Raw genomic sequence first — 17,225 nt, forward strand, 5'->3', positions numbered from 1 at the left:
TCCTCGATTAGTTGACTGATCATTTTATCGAAAAATGTGTTAAAATGTTGAAAAATGTCGGTTTGTCTCTCCCAAACCCCAAAATGATGTTATCTAATGTCTTGTTTCATACTCACGCCGAAGGGTTTTAGTTCACCATCATGGGAGAGTGTGTAAAGCTGCCAATATTTGAACATAAGAAGCTGCAATAAGAGTATTTTGGGTACTTTTATAGTACTTTTCTATGAAAAGACTCAAACCGATTAGTCAACTACTAAACTAGTCACCGATTATTTTAATAATCGATTAGTCATCGATTAGTCGACTAATCGTTGCAGCCCTACTACCAACGCCGAGATGTCAACAAAAACAGGTAGTAAGGTTAAATAAAAAAACATCATGGTTTGCCTTTACATTCATACGGGAAGCTAACAGCAGGCTACTGGGTGAAAGTCCGGGGTTTGTTTGACCCATCCAGCACCAATTTTAGGGACTTTCCAGCCTCTTATATTACGTCGTGACCGGCAGCGTTTCAAACTGATACCTTCCTGTGTCGTATCATACTGCCGCGACAGGTGGAGTCTGGCCCACAGGCGGCGTATCACACCACCTGGTCAAGTATCATACAGGTGGCTTTTGGCATCAGCGTTTGATGACGACTTCGGAATGGGAGCGGCTGGTTTTTATGTCCTACCACATTACACTACATTACAGAGTTATGCATTTTGTGCAAGATCAGAGCCTTTGTGCACAAATTATTATTGTGACATCATACACTTGATTTATGAGCTATTATTGGCAGGCGCGGGGCACGAGTTCTTGTGTAGATATATCTTCCCTGTTATAATTATCCATGTGTCCCCCTCAGGCACACTGCAAATCCTCGGAGAGCATCATGAGTAAGTCACAGCCTTAATTTTAGTTTGTCTCTATAATTACACGTCAGAGTCTCAGAGCTGCTGTTTTACTCTCTTGATGACAGAAATCTGATCCAGCAGAGGAAGATGATGATGACGATGAAGGAGGTATTTTCAGAGTGTGTATTTGTACCTCGAGATGTTTTTCATAGTAAGCATTTGAATGTGGCTCCGTCAGAGAGAAGTAATTTAACATTTGATCTCATTATACGAGGATTATATTTTGGCTTTCTAATCTCTATCTGTCTCTATGAGGGCTGCTTGGCTGACAAAAGGTGAACCACTGTTACGAGTCAACATGTTTACGAAGGCTTTATAAGCTCGGGACCTCCAGACTCGACATATCCTGATACAACGGTTTGTATATCTATCAGATCAGCGACAAATGAATTAGCACCCCAACCATTCCAGCTAGGCTTAGCAAAAGAATCATGGTTGGGCGTTTTTACATCACATACTTGATGTAAAGTTACATTCTTACCATAAAGTTATGTAGGTTAGCGTCAGGAAAGGAAACATGGTTGGGCATTGTCACATTATGTGCTAAATGTAAAGTTACATATTTAACGTTACGTAGGTTAGGTTTAGGGAAAAACAACATAGCTGGGTGGTCTCAAGACATACTTAATGTAAAGTTATGAACTTAACATCAAGTTACGTAGGTTATGTTCAGGAAAGTAAAGTTACGTTTGTTAGGTTTCAGAGAAAAAACATAATCGGGCATCGTCACGTTACGGACTTAACTTAAAGCTACAAAGATTAGGTTTAGAAAAGGAATCATGGTGGGGCGTTGTCATTTTACTTAGGCCTGCTTTAAATTTACGAACTGAACATAATATTATGTAACTTCTAGGAAAGTTAAGAAACATGGTTGGGCATCATCACATTACTTACTTAATGTAAAGTTACATACTTAACATAATGTTATGTAGGTTAGGATTGGGGGGAAATGGTTGGATGTCATCAAATTACGTACTTAATGTAAAGTTATGTACTTAACATAACGTTATGTAGATTAGGCTTAGGAAAAGACTTATGTTTGGTGTTGTCACAGGAAAGTAAAGTTATGACGGTTAGCGTCAGGAAAGGAAACATGGTCGGGCATTGTCACATTACGTGCTTAACGTAAAGTTACATACTTAACATAACGTTACATAGGTTAGGTTTAGGGAATAAAAACATGTCTGGGTTGTCTCAAGACATACTTGATATAAAGTTATGAATTTAGCACAAAGTTATGTAGATTAGGTTTAGGAAAAGAATTATGATTGGTGTTGTCACATTATAATGTGAAGTTACATATGTTATGTTTAGGAAAGTAAAGTTACGTTTGTTAGGTGTCAGAGAAAAAAAATGATCGGGCATCGTCACATTGTGGACTTAACTTAAAGCTACAAAGATTAGGTTTAGAAAAGAAATCATGGTGGGGCGTTGTCATTTTACTTAGGCCTGCTTAAAATTTACGAACTGAACATAATATTACGTAACTACTAGGAAAGTTAAGAAACATGGTCGGGCATTGTCACATTACTTACTTAATGTAAAGTTACGTACTTAACATAATGTTATGTAGGCTAGGATTAGGGGGAAAATGGTTGGGTGTCATCAAATTATGTACTTAATGCAAAGTTACAAACTTAAAGTTATGAAGGTTAGGTTTGGAAAAGGAATCATGTTTGGGCATCATCGTGTTATGTAGGCCTACTTAAAAGTTACCAACTGAATGATGTAAGTTAGATTTAGGAAAGTTAACTAACGTAGTCAGATGTAGGAGAAAAAACATGGTTGGTCATCGTCACGTTACATACTTAATGCAAAGTTACGAACCCTTACAGTCTGAAAAAGGAATCATGTTTGGGCATCGGGCAAGTTCAACATTTGGGAAAAATGATGTCGTAGTGATGTCATCAGACTCAGAGAGACTAACTTTGTAACTTAAAAGTTACGATCTTAAGATAATGTTATGTAAGTCAGTTTTAAGAAACTAAAGTTCCGTGTGTGTAGAGAAAATACGGTGTTGTCACTTTGCATACTTAACATTACGTAAGTTAGGTTTAGGAAAAAAAACATGGTTGGGCATTGTCATGTTTAAGTCATGTCCCCTCATGTTTTACGTCATAAACTTAACATAAATTATGTCGGTTATGTTTAGAAAAGGATTCATGTTCGGGCATCATCATGTTACATCGGCCAACTTAAAATTTACAGACTGAACATAATGTTATGTTAGTTATTTTTAGGATAGGAAGTTAACGTAAGTTGGGTTTAGGAAAAGAAACATGGTTGGGCATCATCACGTTACTTTGTGTAAAGTTACGCACTTTACATAATGTTATGTATTTTAGATTTAGAAAAACAAAACGAGGTTGGGCGTTGTCACATTGCGTACTTATGTAGGTTAGGTTTAGTATTTACTTACGTAAGTAATGTAAAGGTACGTACTTAACGTGATGTTACCTAGGTTAGGTTTATGAAAAAACAAGGTTAAGCATCGTCACATTACGTACTTAATGAAAAGTTACAAACTTAACATAAAGTTATGTGCTGAACGTAACGTGACGACTTACATTAAAATAACTCAATGTTCACTCGGTTTCCCCCGGGACACAAACACTGGTGTCCTGGGGGAAAGTCGTGTGTTTGTTTGACCCATCGACCCCAACCTGACTCCTTCCATGGACGTTCACTCTTTAATTATTTATTTATTTACTTCTTCCTTCGTTTCTCCCGTGGGGACATTACTCACGTGACCACAGCCTTTACGATTTCGTGGGTTTATACACTTATTCTGGTGCATTACTTGCAGTGCATGAAAACAGCCTGTCAGACTGTATATTCCACATTTGGAGCCTCTGAGTCTGATGACATCACTACGACATCATTTTTCCCAAATGTTGAACTTTTCCCTCAACTGCTGCTTTTACAAATCCCTAAAATTCCGGCTGCATTTTATGATTTCTTATTGATTATTATTTTTTGACTTGATTATTTATTCAGTCTGTAAAAAGTTAGAAAACAGTGAAACAGTCATTTCCTCCAGTGATGTGACTGGCTGCCCTCAGGTGACGTCATGTTTTCGCTTCACCCCAGTTTATGAGCAGCTCTTTACAAACGGGCCCCGGTGTCTCTCCCCGGTTTGGAGCCTCTAAAAATACCCGGAGGTGTCACCGTGGCTGCGGAGCCCCCGGCCCTGCGCGGGCGGTGATGGGGGGGTCCGGCCTGTCCCCGCCCCGCTGCCCCGCCGCCACCCAATGAGCTGCGGCCCCCGTATCTGTGTCGGAGTCGAGGATGCCCTGGCTGCAGTTGTATATGGTCATGGAGGGGGCATTCCAGGGAGTCCAGCACAGTGACGCCGAGCTTTTTAAACCTCTTATCCACTTGTGCTCCACCCGCAGTCCCGACTCTCTGCAGGCCGCCGTCTGCGCGTCTTTACCCGGGCACAGGAGCGAGTCTGTCCGGAGGAGATAAAAACTTCTTTTCTTTACTTTTCCTTTCTCCTCCTGTCTCCTTCCTTCACATTTGATGCTTCTCTGAGCTCATGACTCAGCCGGACTGGATTAACTGAGTGTGGATCTGCTCTCTGACCGGAGCGCACGCTTTCACTCAGACTTTGGTGAAGTGTGTCACTCCCAGCAGGCTCTGCGCTGCCCCTGCCGCTCCTCTCATTCTTCTCCTTTTCTCTTTTTTTCTGCCTTTTCTTCTCTTCCCACTCCGTGCTATAAAAGGGGGGCACCATGATGAGCAACAGCAGCTACTTGGAGCCGCAGCTGCCGCCGCAGCTCTACCAGAGCACCGCGGACATCGGCGAGGAGGAGGAGGAGATGCCGGCCACCGAGAAGGACCTGGCCGAGGACGCTCCGTGGAAGAAGATCCAGCAGAACACCTTCACCAGGTGGTGCAACGAGCACCTGAAGGTCATCAACAAGCGGATCAACGACCTGCAGAAGGACCTGAGCGACGGGCTGAAGCTGATCGGGCTGCTGGAGGTGCTGAGCCAGAAGAAGATGTACAGAAAGTATCACTCCAGGCCCAACTTCAGACAGATGAAGCTGGAGAACGTCTCTGTGGCGCTGGAGTTTCTGGAGAGAGAACACATCAGGCTGGTCTCCATCGGTGAGTGACGCACAGCACACACGCGCCGCTGCTTGGAGAGATTTTACGCACATTTTACGCAACAAATCAAACGAACTGCGCTGCACACAGAGTTCAGACTGCAGTGATGAAGATGAGGATGGAAAAATGACTTTGTCTCCCCACACGTTGCATGTACAGTTAATTTAAACTCCTCCAATTCAACACCTTAAAAGTGTGTTAAGGGGATTTCATGGATTTATAGGGGTGACAGTCAGTTTAAGGGGAACATTCAGAGGTTCAGAGGGAAGTTGATGATGGTTGATGACAGCTGTTGGTCTCAGGTGTGTGTAGCTGCAGGTGTTAACAGCTTCATTAAACTTCTGCTGATTGGTTCACATGTTCTGTGACCGTGTGCTCGGAGAAACTCGTCACCTCTCAACGTGTATTTGTTCACATTCGTCACATCAACTGGGAAGATTCGTGTTAGACTTCAACTTAAAAACCAACCTTAAACAGAGCAAAACCTCTTAGAAAGTTTATTAAAATCCTTAAATCAATCTATCACTTATTCTCTCTACTATTATCTGGTTGTTACTTACCTCTTAAAGCCCCTTAAACTGCCCCCAAAACCCATTAGTGGCCTTATAATCCATTAAATATCCCCTCATCAACCCCAGATCTCCAGGCTCTGTCCTTAATATCTACAGAGCATCGCTGGGATTGTTCCTGAGCTAAAAGGTAAAGGCCTTTTACTTGGATGATTCAGGGATGAATTTAAAGGGTTCTTACCCCTCTACAATCCCTTAATCCAGTGGTTCCCATGTGGTGGGTCGAGGGTCCACTCTGAAAGGACCGCTCCATAACAGAAACAGACGACATGGCCGAACACCAGTGCGACACTGGGTGTATTTAACTGTGTGGACCTCGGACTAATGACTGAGGAGAAATCTGGACCTCCTGGCTGGACCAGTTGGGAGCCACTGCCTTAATCCACACTGAAATCCCTTAAAAATCTTAAATAATTATCCCTAATCTGAGCTGTCCATCTTTGCTTTTTGCACCTGGACCGAGAAATTAAAGGTTTTTATTCCTTGAAAATCGATTGAATCTGAGAGAAGAGAATAATCTCACGTCCTGTCTGCGGTCACAGCTCTGATGTGTCGATGTGTTGAGTCTCTGCAGGCCGACTGTGTTGAACACACTGATGGTGAATCTGTCTCACGCTGAGAGCTCCTGTTCGTATCTTTGTGTTGTTGATGATGATGATGATGAAGAGGTGGATCCTTCCAGAAGCAGCAGAGACATTTCGTCTGACTGATGTAAACTCTCATCACTCAGAGTTCAGAGTCAGACTGAAGGAGCCTCAAACTGCCTCTAACTTTACATTAAGTTAATATTAAATCAGAGACGGGTCGACGCAGGGCTGGAAGGAGAGGACATGTGAAGCCGGAAGCGTTTTAGGAAACAGGAAGTGTTGTCGGCTGCAGCTGGAAGTGAGAGCTCCAGTTTCCTCTGCGCTCTGATCTGGTTTCAGCTCCACCATCAGTCAGACCGGTTCATACTGGGAGGGGCTGGGCCTCATGTGGTCTCTTTGGTTTGTGATCACAGCGACTGAAAAGTTCAGATAATTGATTATTTTAAAAAATGACAGAAAACTGATCTTTTATTTAATCAGGGACAAAAACTAATTTGAGTTCTGACACATCATCAGTGAGCTGAACAGAATCATCTTCGTATCTTTACACGAAAACACTTTTTATTTGAACCATTTCAGTGATAATTATTTTATTTTTTTGTTTATTTAATGACCAAATCACAGTTTGTTTTCCCCAAAACAGACAAACTTGAAATCAAAAACTTTGAAGGTCAGATTTTGTGTTCGAACCTGCAGACCTGAAGTGTGTTAAACTCTTTGAGCTGCTGGTTTGTTCACATGTTGTGACTCTACAGCTGCAGCAGGGTCTGAGAGGCCTGGAGGGGGGCAGCAGGTCGTAGGGAGGAGGAGGAGGAGGAGGTGGGGGTGTATGTGAGTATGAGCTGATTGATGGCAGGACAGCTGAGCTCTGCTCTGACTCCTCCAACAGCTGCTGAAAATAGACGCAGAGAGGAAACCATGAAGTGTGAGATCCACTTCAGCCTCTGATAGAAACACAGTGAATCAGTAGAAACCACGGGTGGGAAATCGATACAGCACAGCATCACGATACTTTGCATGACGATATTGTGTTGATATACAGACGCCAAGTATCGATCTTTTAGTATATACATAATTTTTGCAAATACACATTTTAACACAACTGTTGGTCCTAGAATAATAAAATCAGTTGCTTTGTCGGGCCACTAGATGGTGCTGATGTGTTGTTTCCTGGTGAGGTCAGCAGACGTCTCATGGTGCATTTGTTTTGTACTCGGAGGTCAGAAATTCCCAGTTCCCAGTCGGAAGTTTAAACTCGAACGCACCTTGAGATCGGATTTCCAACTCGGAAACTCGGAGCAACCGCATCAACCCCGACTTACAAATTCAAGATGGCTGCCGGTCACATACATAGTGAGTAAACACTCTGCTAAAGTACTGTTTATAGCAATTCTATCTTATTTGTTTCACATTAGGTCAGCCTCATCTGTGGCGTCCATCAGTTGGAGTGCATGATGGTTTTGAAGCTGTCTATACTCCGAAAGTGCAAGGGAAACAAAGGCTTTCTTGCGGGCGTCCATGTTTTTTCCGACTTGTCCACCGTTTTCATCTAGAATGCAAAAACTGTTGTCAACTCAGAGGTGACGTCATTCCCACTTCCGACTTCCAACCTCCGAGTACAAAACGAACGCAGCATCAGTCAGCGGCATTTGGCACGAAGTTCATCAAAACAAAGATGGAGGCACCGGAGAAATCAGAAATCAGAAATGTGTCGTCAGCATTTAAATCAAATATCTGGACTTATTTTGGATTTTCTAACACAGAAGGAGAACTTGGATATGACACATGCGAACTGTATCTTGAGGAGGTAAAACTGATGTCGACAAAGTTTTCCTTTGGAGAAATAATTTGCAGTTTGAAAAAAAGGTCATAAATCGCAATATATTTTATCGCAGTCATCAGCATATCGCAATAATATCGTACCGTGACCTCCTAAGTATTGTGATAATATTGTATGGTGGGTCTTTTAGCTATTCCCACTCCCCGTAGAAACACAGAGTGAATCAGTAGGAACCAGAGTTTGTTTCAGACCAGCAGAACCTCCTCAGCTGGATTCACTGTTTCATATCAGAGTTCGTTTGGATTTCAGCTCTGTGACAGCATGGGTAAGCTTCAGCTGCAGCTTGTTCTGTTTTCTGCTGATGTTCTGGGACTAACTGATCGTCTGCAGTAGAGCTGGTACCTTCTGGTCTTTGATCAACTGATTGACCGATATGATCTCCAATCAAACATGCAGCACTCAGCGCAGAACAGTCACTCAGCGCCTCGTCATGGTGCTGGCGGCTGTAGCAGAGCATAAGCGCCAACCTCAGAAAAAAAAAGTTTGAACTCAGGGACCTGTGGCTGATTTAGTTCATCTAGAGATAACGTGCAGATTTTGTTTCCCAATCGACTGGTTGAATAGCAGGTCGAATTTCAGTCGACCAAAATTTTCTTGGGTCAACTTCAGCCCTGACTGATTGGTTTACTTTAGGACGAGATGTTACGATCCCTGATGCACACACTGAGACTATGAGTCGGAGTGATAGTGCCCATTGAAGGTTTCCAAGTGGGAGCCAAAGGGTTAAAGTTAGATGGATAGAAAAGTAGGAAGGAGTAGAGGGAAGGCGAGACATCTGTGTGGACTGATCTCCCCCCGCCGGACCGGGCCGTACACTCTGCCTCCCCCGATCCCTCATTCGGATGAGGAAAGAGAGAAGAAACTAACAGGAGATAAACTGACCAAACTTTAATCCAGGTGCAGTTTAACGGGTCGGTTGTTGGTGCACATACTTGTGATTGTGAGTGAAAGTTGGAGTCATGCTGAGGAGGAGGTGGGGTGTAGGGTTTAGGGAGGGTAAAGCTTCATTGGGGTCATCAGGTGGGTACTCTGTTTCGATGATGTGTCGTGGGCCTATCATCGTTGGCGTCCCAGGTACACACCCCTCTTTAACCCTGCTGCTGCTGTTGTTGGTGGTATTTCAGGGCCCAGGTGTCTCTCCTCTTGATCCAGAGCCACCAACTCGCCTATTCGGCTGCACCACAGAGGGCTTTGATGGCCTGACGTTAGGCTTGGCCTCAAATTCCCATTTCTTCAAGCAGCCTGGTAGTTGACTTACCTGCAAAGCCTCTGCAGTCCCCTCCAACTGGGCAGATATTTGCTTTCCTGCTGCGTCACTCAGTGTCAGCTGCCAGCTCGGCGTACTTAAGGCTCTTCCACAGAATCCTCCCAGGACACAGTGAGCTCATGATGTAGACGAGGTGCAGTGAGGAGGTCCAAAGCACGAGGTCTGGTCTGAGGTTAGTAGAGGCGATCTCAGATGGGAAGAACAGACGCTGATTCAGATCTGCCAGTAACCTCCAGTCTGGTGCCCCTCCCATTTGGCCTGTGTCTGATTTTACTGTTCAGGTCTTGTGTTGCTTCACACCTTCACGGACAAACCCTCCTGTAATTGTGGGATGGAGTGATAGAGGAGGGAGGGCATTGATGGTTGACCATCTGGTCTCCAGGGTAGCTGCTAGACACTATAGCACCTGATTGTGCCGCCAGGTATAACAACCTTGTGTCAACTTGTCTTGCAGCCAACCAGAGGATGTTTCAGGTTCTCTAACATACATACTGATCATTTACTGTGGCGTTCAGCACGTCAGGACTGTGAGTGTTGGTGAAAGTGATCAGCTGCCCTTCGTACGTTTGTGTAATGACCAGTTCCTTCAGTGCTGCAGTGCACACAGATAACAGACGCAAAGACATAAACAGGTATAAAGACAGTTCTGAGTCATGAGGAATAAAAAGAGTCCTCACATGTTAAGATGTTTCATTTTATTAAAAACATTCAGGAATCTGATAAACTGTGAAGATGCATCTGAATAAAAGAAGGACTAATACCTGCAGAGACAGAACTCACAGAGCTCTCGCCTCAGTGTATGAGGTCACATGTCTGAGTCACATGACCACAGTGAAATGTGTGTCAAATATTGTGGTTCATTGTTAAAGTGGATCTGCTGTCTGTCAGCCTCTCTCTCCCAGTCTGTAATGGTTTCCATGTGTCGGAGCAGTCAGCACACAGGAATGCCCCCCCCCCCCCCCTTCTCCTCTATACCCACACTGATGCACTACACAAACTACACACAAACTACACACTCTGTGTTTCAGAGCCATGTGGCTGTTTGTCACTGAGTATGTTTAATGCACAGTGAAGTCGAGTCCCAGCTGGACGAGGACATTTAACTGGCCTACTGTCCTTGTCCCAGCATACAAGCACGGGAGGGGAATCCATTTATTGAACCAAGTATGTGCGACTCCTCTACGATAGGTGGAGATATGCCCCCTTTCAGCTTGTTAGTATTGGACCTTTTTCCTGTTGACCTATTACGTCACAGACCAAACAATGGACAAACAAGTTAGCTACGGTTAGCTAGCAGCTAACTGGTACCACGGTGGACAACTCAGGGGTTCGTTCATCTTCCCATGCGTCCGGCTGTTAGCTGCCCCTCTGTACAGCCCACCACTCATCCTGGCGTGACGGCAACAGCCATCAGTATGCTGCCAAAACACCAAGATGTGCCACACTTTGCCCGGCCACGTGGCCGGCCCTCCCAGCATCTGTGCTGGGCGGTAACTGCTGCTACCGACTCAGGGCGGAGTATTCAGGCCGAACAGATACTGACTGCTGCGCTTCAGACTCCGGAGGCTCATCTCTGGAAGGTCGCAGTTTGACTCGTGCTGGATCTGAGGTTTCACTGCCGTGTGAAGTCGTACTGTTTGCCTGCTATTGTCCATTCCACCTGCGTCAAACACCTGTTGCTTGTTGGCTGATTGCAACCTGAGGATGGTCACTGTGTGCTTCAGGGGCAGTAGGAAAAAACTGTTGCATGCTATAACAGAGGCACAGTGATCTTAGGTGTGCATCTGATTAAATGATTAAAAAAGCAACCTTAAAAAAACACTCAAACAATAAGTCATAAGAAAAACACTAAAGACACGCAACAAAGGCAAACAACACATGCAGAGCAGACCCCCGACACTAACACTGTCACAGGATGACTTTGGGCCTTTAAATGAAATGAACTTCAGTTGTGTTTCCTGCTGTGACGGACAGAGTTCAGCTCCATCAGCAGGACTGTGTGTCTGTAAAAACCATTATCAGAAGCAAACAGCTGAACCCTGCTGTTCCTCGTACAGACCTTCACTTTGCTTGCTGTTTTTAACTCAGACCAATTAGTTTCATTCTGTGTGAATGAAGTCTGCAGGGTTTAAACCCCCCCCCCCCCCCCTCTGAGCCGGCAGATGATGAGCTCATGTTTCCTGCTGCAGGAACCATGCAGCTCTGAGGATTACACTCTGATTATTAAACATGTCTCCTGTCTGTTGGCTCTGATCGGACACACTGATGTCCTCTGAGGAGGCAACGAAACCTTAACGGAATACATACAATCAACCTCTGAATATATATGACAGCATCTGCCTACAGACGTCAACTCTGACACGAGTTCAGACCAAAGATTCACGACAAGATGAGTTGAAACAGACAACTACTGTCAACGCTCTATTCTGTAACATAGTAAAAAGCTGCCGGTTCACAGGAAGTGACCACCATGAGACGGCGCATCATCTCTAGTCGACAACTCTCTGCGCTTCTGATCTGTAACGTTGACAGGAAGTGACCACCATGAGACGGTGTATCATCTCTAGTCAACAACTCTCTGTGCTTCTGCACTTCTGTACTCCGGCTTGACTCAAGCTCAGATCGGCCTGTTCACACCGCTGACACTTTTCTCTGCAACGTTCTAAAACGGTTTCGTCTCATCATGAATCTTTGGTCTGAACTGGACTTTACAAACAGGTTCTGCTAACTCTCACTGACAGTTTATTAACTCCAAACAACAAATCAGTTGTTTCCACGTCTTCTGTTTGAGCTGTCTGACTTTTCACTGAGAGATAAAGAACTGTGTCATCTGCGTACGTGTTTATCCTGCACTCATTCTGCTGTACTGATGCTGAGGGGATTATCCCGGTGTCGTAAATTCAAAGGATTGGCCTCGCTAGCTCATGTCAGGCACTGACCTGTTGAGAGGATGCTCAGTTAAAATCATTATTGACCTTCATGCAGTGTTAATTGTGACAGCAATTTTAGATTTAGTCTGAGTCTCAAGATGAAAATGTTTTAGTTTTAGTCACATTTTCGTCATTTTTATCCTTGTCAAAATTTCAAAACATTGCAGTCATTATATTTTCTATATGTTTTTATCTTTAAACTAATCCAGTGAGGCTAATTCATGTATTAGAAATTAGAATGAAGGTGCAGACTATTAACTGGAGTTTACCAGCCTCTTGCTCATGCTGCATTTGAAGATACAAGCACGGCTGTTCTTGGCTTTCAATGTCCGATAGACCACCACCAACATTTTCATCACATCTTGTCAATGAAAATGAAACCTGGTTTTCATCTTAGTTCATTACTAAGATCTGTTTTTAGCTCGTCATAGTTTTGGTTTTGTCAAAAAAAAAGGTTGTTGATGAAGAGCTTTCATTATAGTTTTCAGCAACGAAATTAACACTGCCTTCATGTCGTCAAAATAGGTACATCAGCAGCAGTTTTAACTTTTATTAAAGCTTCTTTTAATCGTTAGGAAACACAGAATAATGTGTCAGGATGTATTTTAAAGCAGCAGGACGAAGCCTTCGACTGATTCAGTGTCAGAGTCTCAGTGTGGCACCAGGTCAGAGGTCAGAGGTCAGGTTCATGTGAGATCTGCAGAGGTTTAACGTGGCGTCAGTCGTCTGGAGGAACAAACTGTATCAGTATGATGGTGTGGAGTTGATCCAGAGGATTTTCTTCCCCCTGAGTTTATTATTTATAAAACAAAACCTCTGTCTGTTGTCTCAGAGTTTATTTCTCAGTAAACTGAACCTCTGTGGGTCGGACTACAAAAGATGTCTGAACTTTGAAGATGTAATCAAATAAAGTTCTTTTCCCAGTTTGCCAGATTTTCAAAAGAATCTCATTTTCCTCTGCTCATGAATGAATAATAATATTAAGGAAATATTCTGGTTAATCAGATGATGCTGACTCCAGAGGGAACGCTTGTAGGGATTGTTTCTGTGTCTCTGACCTCCTGTTAGACTCATCAGTGTTGATGTGCGTTTTTTTGTTTGTTGAAAGTGAAGATAAATCAGCTGAAATGAGTTAAAGAACAAAAACCTCAGTGGCATCAGATCTGTGTGTCATTCCTGAGAGTGTGGTGAGCACAGAGGAGTTGAGTCATGCTGTGAGAACGATGATATTTTAAATAAACTTTTGTTTTGTGCTCACAAAGAAACATCCAATCACTCATTCAGGCCTTAGACACAAGTAAATCCAAACTCTCTTCACTCTGAAACTGTGGCGGACATTTTTCACTGACCTTTTATAGATAGAAAAACTTTAGCTTCAACTCTATTGTGTCCCAGGAGGGCACCTGGTTGTACAGCAAGTGAAAAGTGAGCACATGAGAATATACCTACAGGGGGGAGCTGAATACAGTGGGCCGAAACATGAGTGGACACTGGCAAACAGCCACTGCGGTGTAAGCAACCTGCTGATCACGGCTCTGAATACAGAGAATCTAGTGCGATCGACACAACATATTAATAATGTCGATCATAATTAGCTGCAGCTGAATTTTAAACCCATGTGACAGTAGATGTGTAGTAATGTGTGTGTGTGGAGCAGAGTCCAGACTCAGCTGTGACGACAGCGTGGACACGTTAGACCAGTCGCTCCATCTGTTGCTGCTGTCAGCTGCTCAGCCGTCGCACCGTCAGACGACTGCACACAAATCATCAGCTAACACTTCACTAAAGCCGAGAGACTCAGGAGACGACTGCACAGAGATTGTTTTATCAGTTAAAGACTTCATCTATCAGGTTATTAAATGTTAAGGTGATGCCTTTAATGTCTCATTATGTGTGTCGTTCAGTTTAAAACCAGGAGAGCTTCACTTCATCTGAGAAGTGACAGAAAATCAGAAGCATCAGAAAAAGTGACACAAACAAAAATGACAGACACAGTCGGTTAAAAAAATGTAAACTAGACGACTGTAAAAGTTCAGTCCTGACCCTGGAAACATTTTCCAGACTCAAGGTCCATTTACAGGCTTTTAGTGTAGCTTTCGTTGTATCACATGGTCTTCATCTGTGGTGTGACACGGTGCTGATAGATGAACTCGTCACTACAGAATCACCTCTGTGACAATCAGGTAAATTACAGCCACTGATAAAGACCATGAGATGTGGTTAAAGCTCCGGAAAAAGTGAATAAGTGGACTTTGATTTGGGCATATTCTGTCTAATGTGGGTGAAGCTCCACTAAATAAAGTAAGCAGATTATCATAGTACAGTTTAGAGCTGTGCGATATGACGATATATATCGTGTGACGAGAGAAAAATGTCTATCGTTTCATATTTCGCTCTATCGTTGAAATCGTTGTGACGCAACTTACACTTTTTACGGCAATATTTTTCGTCATTTGGAGTCACTTTACGGCACTTACAGTAACATAACGAGTTTATATAACTCCGCTGTCTGTCTCTGCTGCGCTGCACACACATGGCGCAGCGAGACAGTGACAATATTCAGACCAACTTTTTATTCATTGGATTAAAATGTGCTATATCGAAATATGTATCGTTATCGGGACATGAAATGACCTATATCGTGATATGTATCGTTATAGAGTGTGCCAGGGCTGACGTCAAAACCCGGAAGTTTAGCATCGCGCTGGTTCCCGGAAGAGAAAGTGAATGTGATTTTTGCATTGCGTTTTGGATTATGTCAGAAAATAAGCTCTGTGGCTAACACAAGTTTATGATACTTACAGGTTTTGTTCAGCGAGATAATCTTCACATATGAACACCTTTCATACCGCATTTGAAGCTTAAATGCGATCGCCAGAAGTAAAAAGCTAACGTTAGGCTTTAACGGACTACATGACTACTCCACGGTCGCATGACTCTTGACGTCACCGCCACTAAGCTTTCAACTGATTTCGGCCGCTTTATTTTAAAAACATTGTATAATGGGGAAATCGGACTGTTTAAGCTAAATAAGAAGCTGTAATGGCGGACTGCCAGCACTCTCGCCTGTTCGGGGGTGATGACGTTTAATGTCCCCGACAGGGTTTGTAGTCGTATTGAGCAACTTGTTAGCAACCGCCTTTTTTACGACACGTAAAAGCTTCAAAATTCACAAGTAGGGTATTTACTGATGTGTTTTATGTCGTAGAACAAAACCTGAAACTCGCTTAAGCTTTTGTTAACCACAGACCTTATTTGAGGCATTTTACCAAAATCCCATTCAAAAAACGTATTGACTTTTAGACGAGAGAACCGGAAGTGCTAAAAGCGCTAACGGAGTTCCAGGTTTACTGGCACACTCTATCGGGACATGAAATGATCTATATCATGATATGAGATTTTGGTCATATCGCCCAGCCCTAGTACGGTTCACAGTGTAAATACATACATGTAGAAAATATAAACTGTATACGCAGAGGAAATGGAGGTGTGAAACACTGGCTGCACAAAAAGAACCTAAACTGGTGTCTTTGATCAGAGAGACCCGTCCAGGTGAACAAACGTCACACCTCCAGACTGTAACACACACTGTGTCAGGCAGTGATCGTGTCCAGGCCCCAGGCTGATGACATCACTGTGACATCATCAGAGTTAGGTTCAGGAGATATATTAGCAGAGGGCTGCAGGCGTAGACTTAGTCTTTATACATGGGATGCCCACTCTGACAGGTGAGCCACTTGGCGCCTCAAACATAACAATAATTCTGACCCTCTCTGATGTGACCTAGTTGTAAGAAAGTATTAACACAGCATCACTAATGTGGATGTAACGACTCAGTGGGTTAAAGCAAGCGTTAAAACAAAAGGAAAAGTCCTGTTAGTTGATAAATTTACATCACTGTGCCTTTAAAACAAGGGGAAAACACCATTTATGCCACATCACAATACAACAACATCCAAAATCTAAGATGATATGTAGTCTCATATCTCGGTATATTATCTTCATGTGGCCCAGCTGCAGTCTGAGGAGAACTTCATGTGTAGAACCATGAGTTTTAAACTGCAGTAAACCAGTGAGTGAAGCAGCTGACGGTCACACTGCTGCCTCATCACCAACGCTCAGTCTGACTCTGAACAACAAAGTTACTGTCACTCCCCCCCCCCCCCATCATGTCATGTGGTCTGACCCGGTCTGGAGGGGCAGGGTGAATGCTGTCTGTGTGTGGGAGTCAGAGGGGGGAGGAAGGACGAGGAACCGTGTGTGTGTGTGTGTGTGTGTGTGTGTGTCAGCTGTCGTCACAGTTGGTCTGACACGTCTCAGCCAACAGCTGGAGGCTCCACAGATCTTCGATCACTCAGCTGAAGTTCTGAGGTGCTTTTACTTTACTGGAGTGTTTCCAGTTTATTATACTTCATCATTAAGTCATTAAAACGAGCTCCGCCTTCACCAGCTGCAACATTTGCAACTTAGAATGCAGACAGTATGATGATGTGCATCCTGTGCAGCTGTAATTAAAAAACAAACTTCTTTTAAAATTCTCACCATGATAGAAAAACATGTGACGCTGCAACAATGACACAAACAGCCTGTGAGAATCTGGAGGGACTGAAAAGATAAAATATAATCAAAACTCTTGTGCAGGATGAGAACTGCTGGAGCTTTGAGAACATGTTGATATTAATACTTTTGTAGTTTTACTCAAGTTTTGAATGACTTAAATACCTCCAGAGTATTTTCACGCTGTGGTTTTAAGACTTTTACTGATTTTTGATATTTGAAACCAGTAAAAGATTCTGAGGGCAGAGAAATAACTGACTGAGTGGAAGCAGCACGAAGGGTTAAATGGCGAGGCGTTAAATGACGTTACGTCCAGTTCAGTAGTATTTTATTTCTGTGTGTGTGTGTGTGTGTGTGTGTGTGTGTGTGTGTGAGAGAGACTCTCGAGGATTTCCACCGTCCAGCTGTTGGCTGGAAACACACACTTCAGGCTTTTATAGGTCACAGGTGTGTGTGTGTGTGTGTG

The 17,225-nt window shown here is 43.4% G+C and overlaps 1 protein-coding gene across 6 annotated transcripts in view; it reads left to right on the forward strand.

Moving 5' to 3' along the window:
* Positions 1 to 4,199: 4,199 nt before the first annotated feature.
* The window catches only part of LOC126386069 (filamin-C-like), a 218,438-nt gene continuing 205,412 nt past the window's right edge, over positions 4,200 to 17,225 (forward strand). For 5 of the 6 annotated variants that reach the window (XR_007569462.1, XM_050038175.1, XM_050038171.1 and 2 more), the window contains exon 1: positions 4,200 to 5,009. Coding sequence is in view for 5 of the 6 variants with exons in the window: in XM_050038175.1 (XP_049894132.1) it covers positions 4,631 to 5,009 (379 nt within the window). In the remaining variant the exon portion in view is untranslated. The remainder of the gene's footprint in view (positions 5,010 to 17,225) is intronic. The other variant, XM_050038174.1, reaches the window with a different exon arrangement.

The sequence above is a fragment of the Epinephelus moara genome, chromosome 24 (genome assembly GCF_006386435.1).
Source record: "Epinephelus moara isolate mb chromosome 24, YSFRI_EMoa_1.0, whole genome shotgun sequence".
NCBI lineage: Eukaryota > Metazoa > Chordata > Actinopteri > Perciformes > Serranidae > Epinephelus > Epinephelus moara.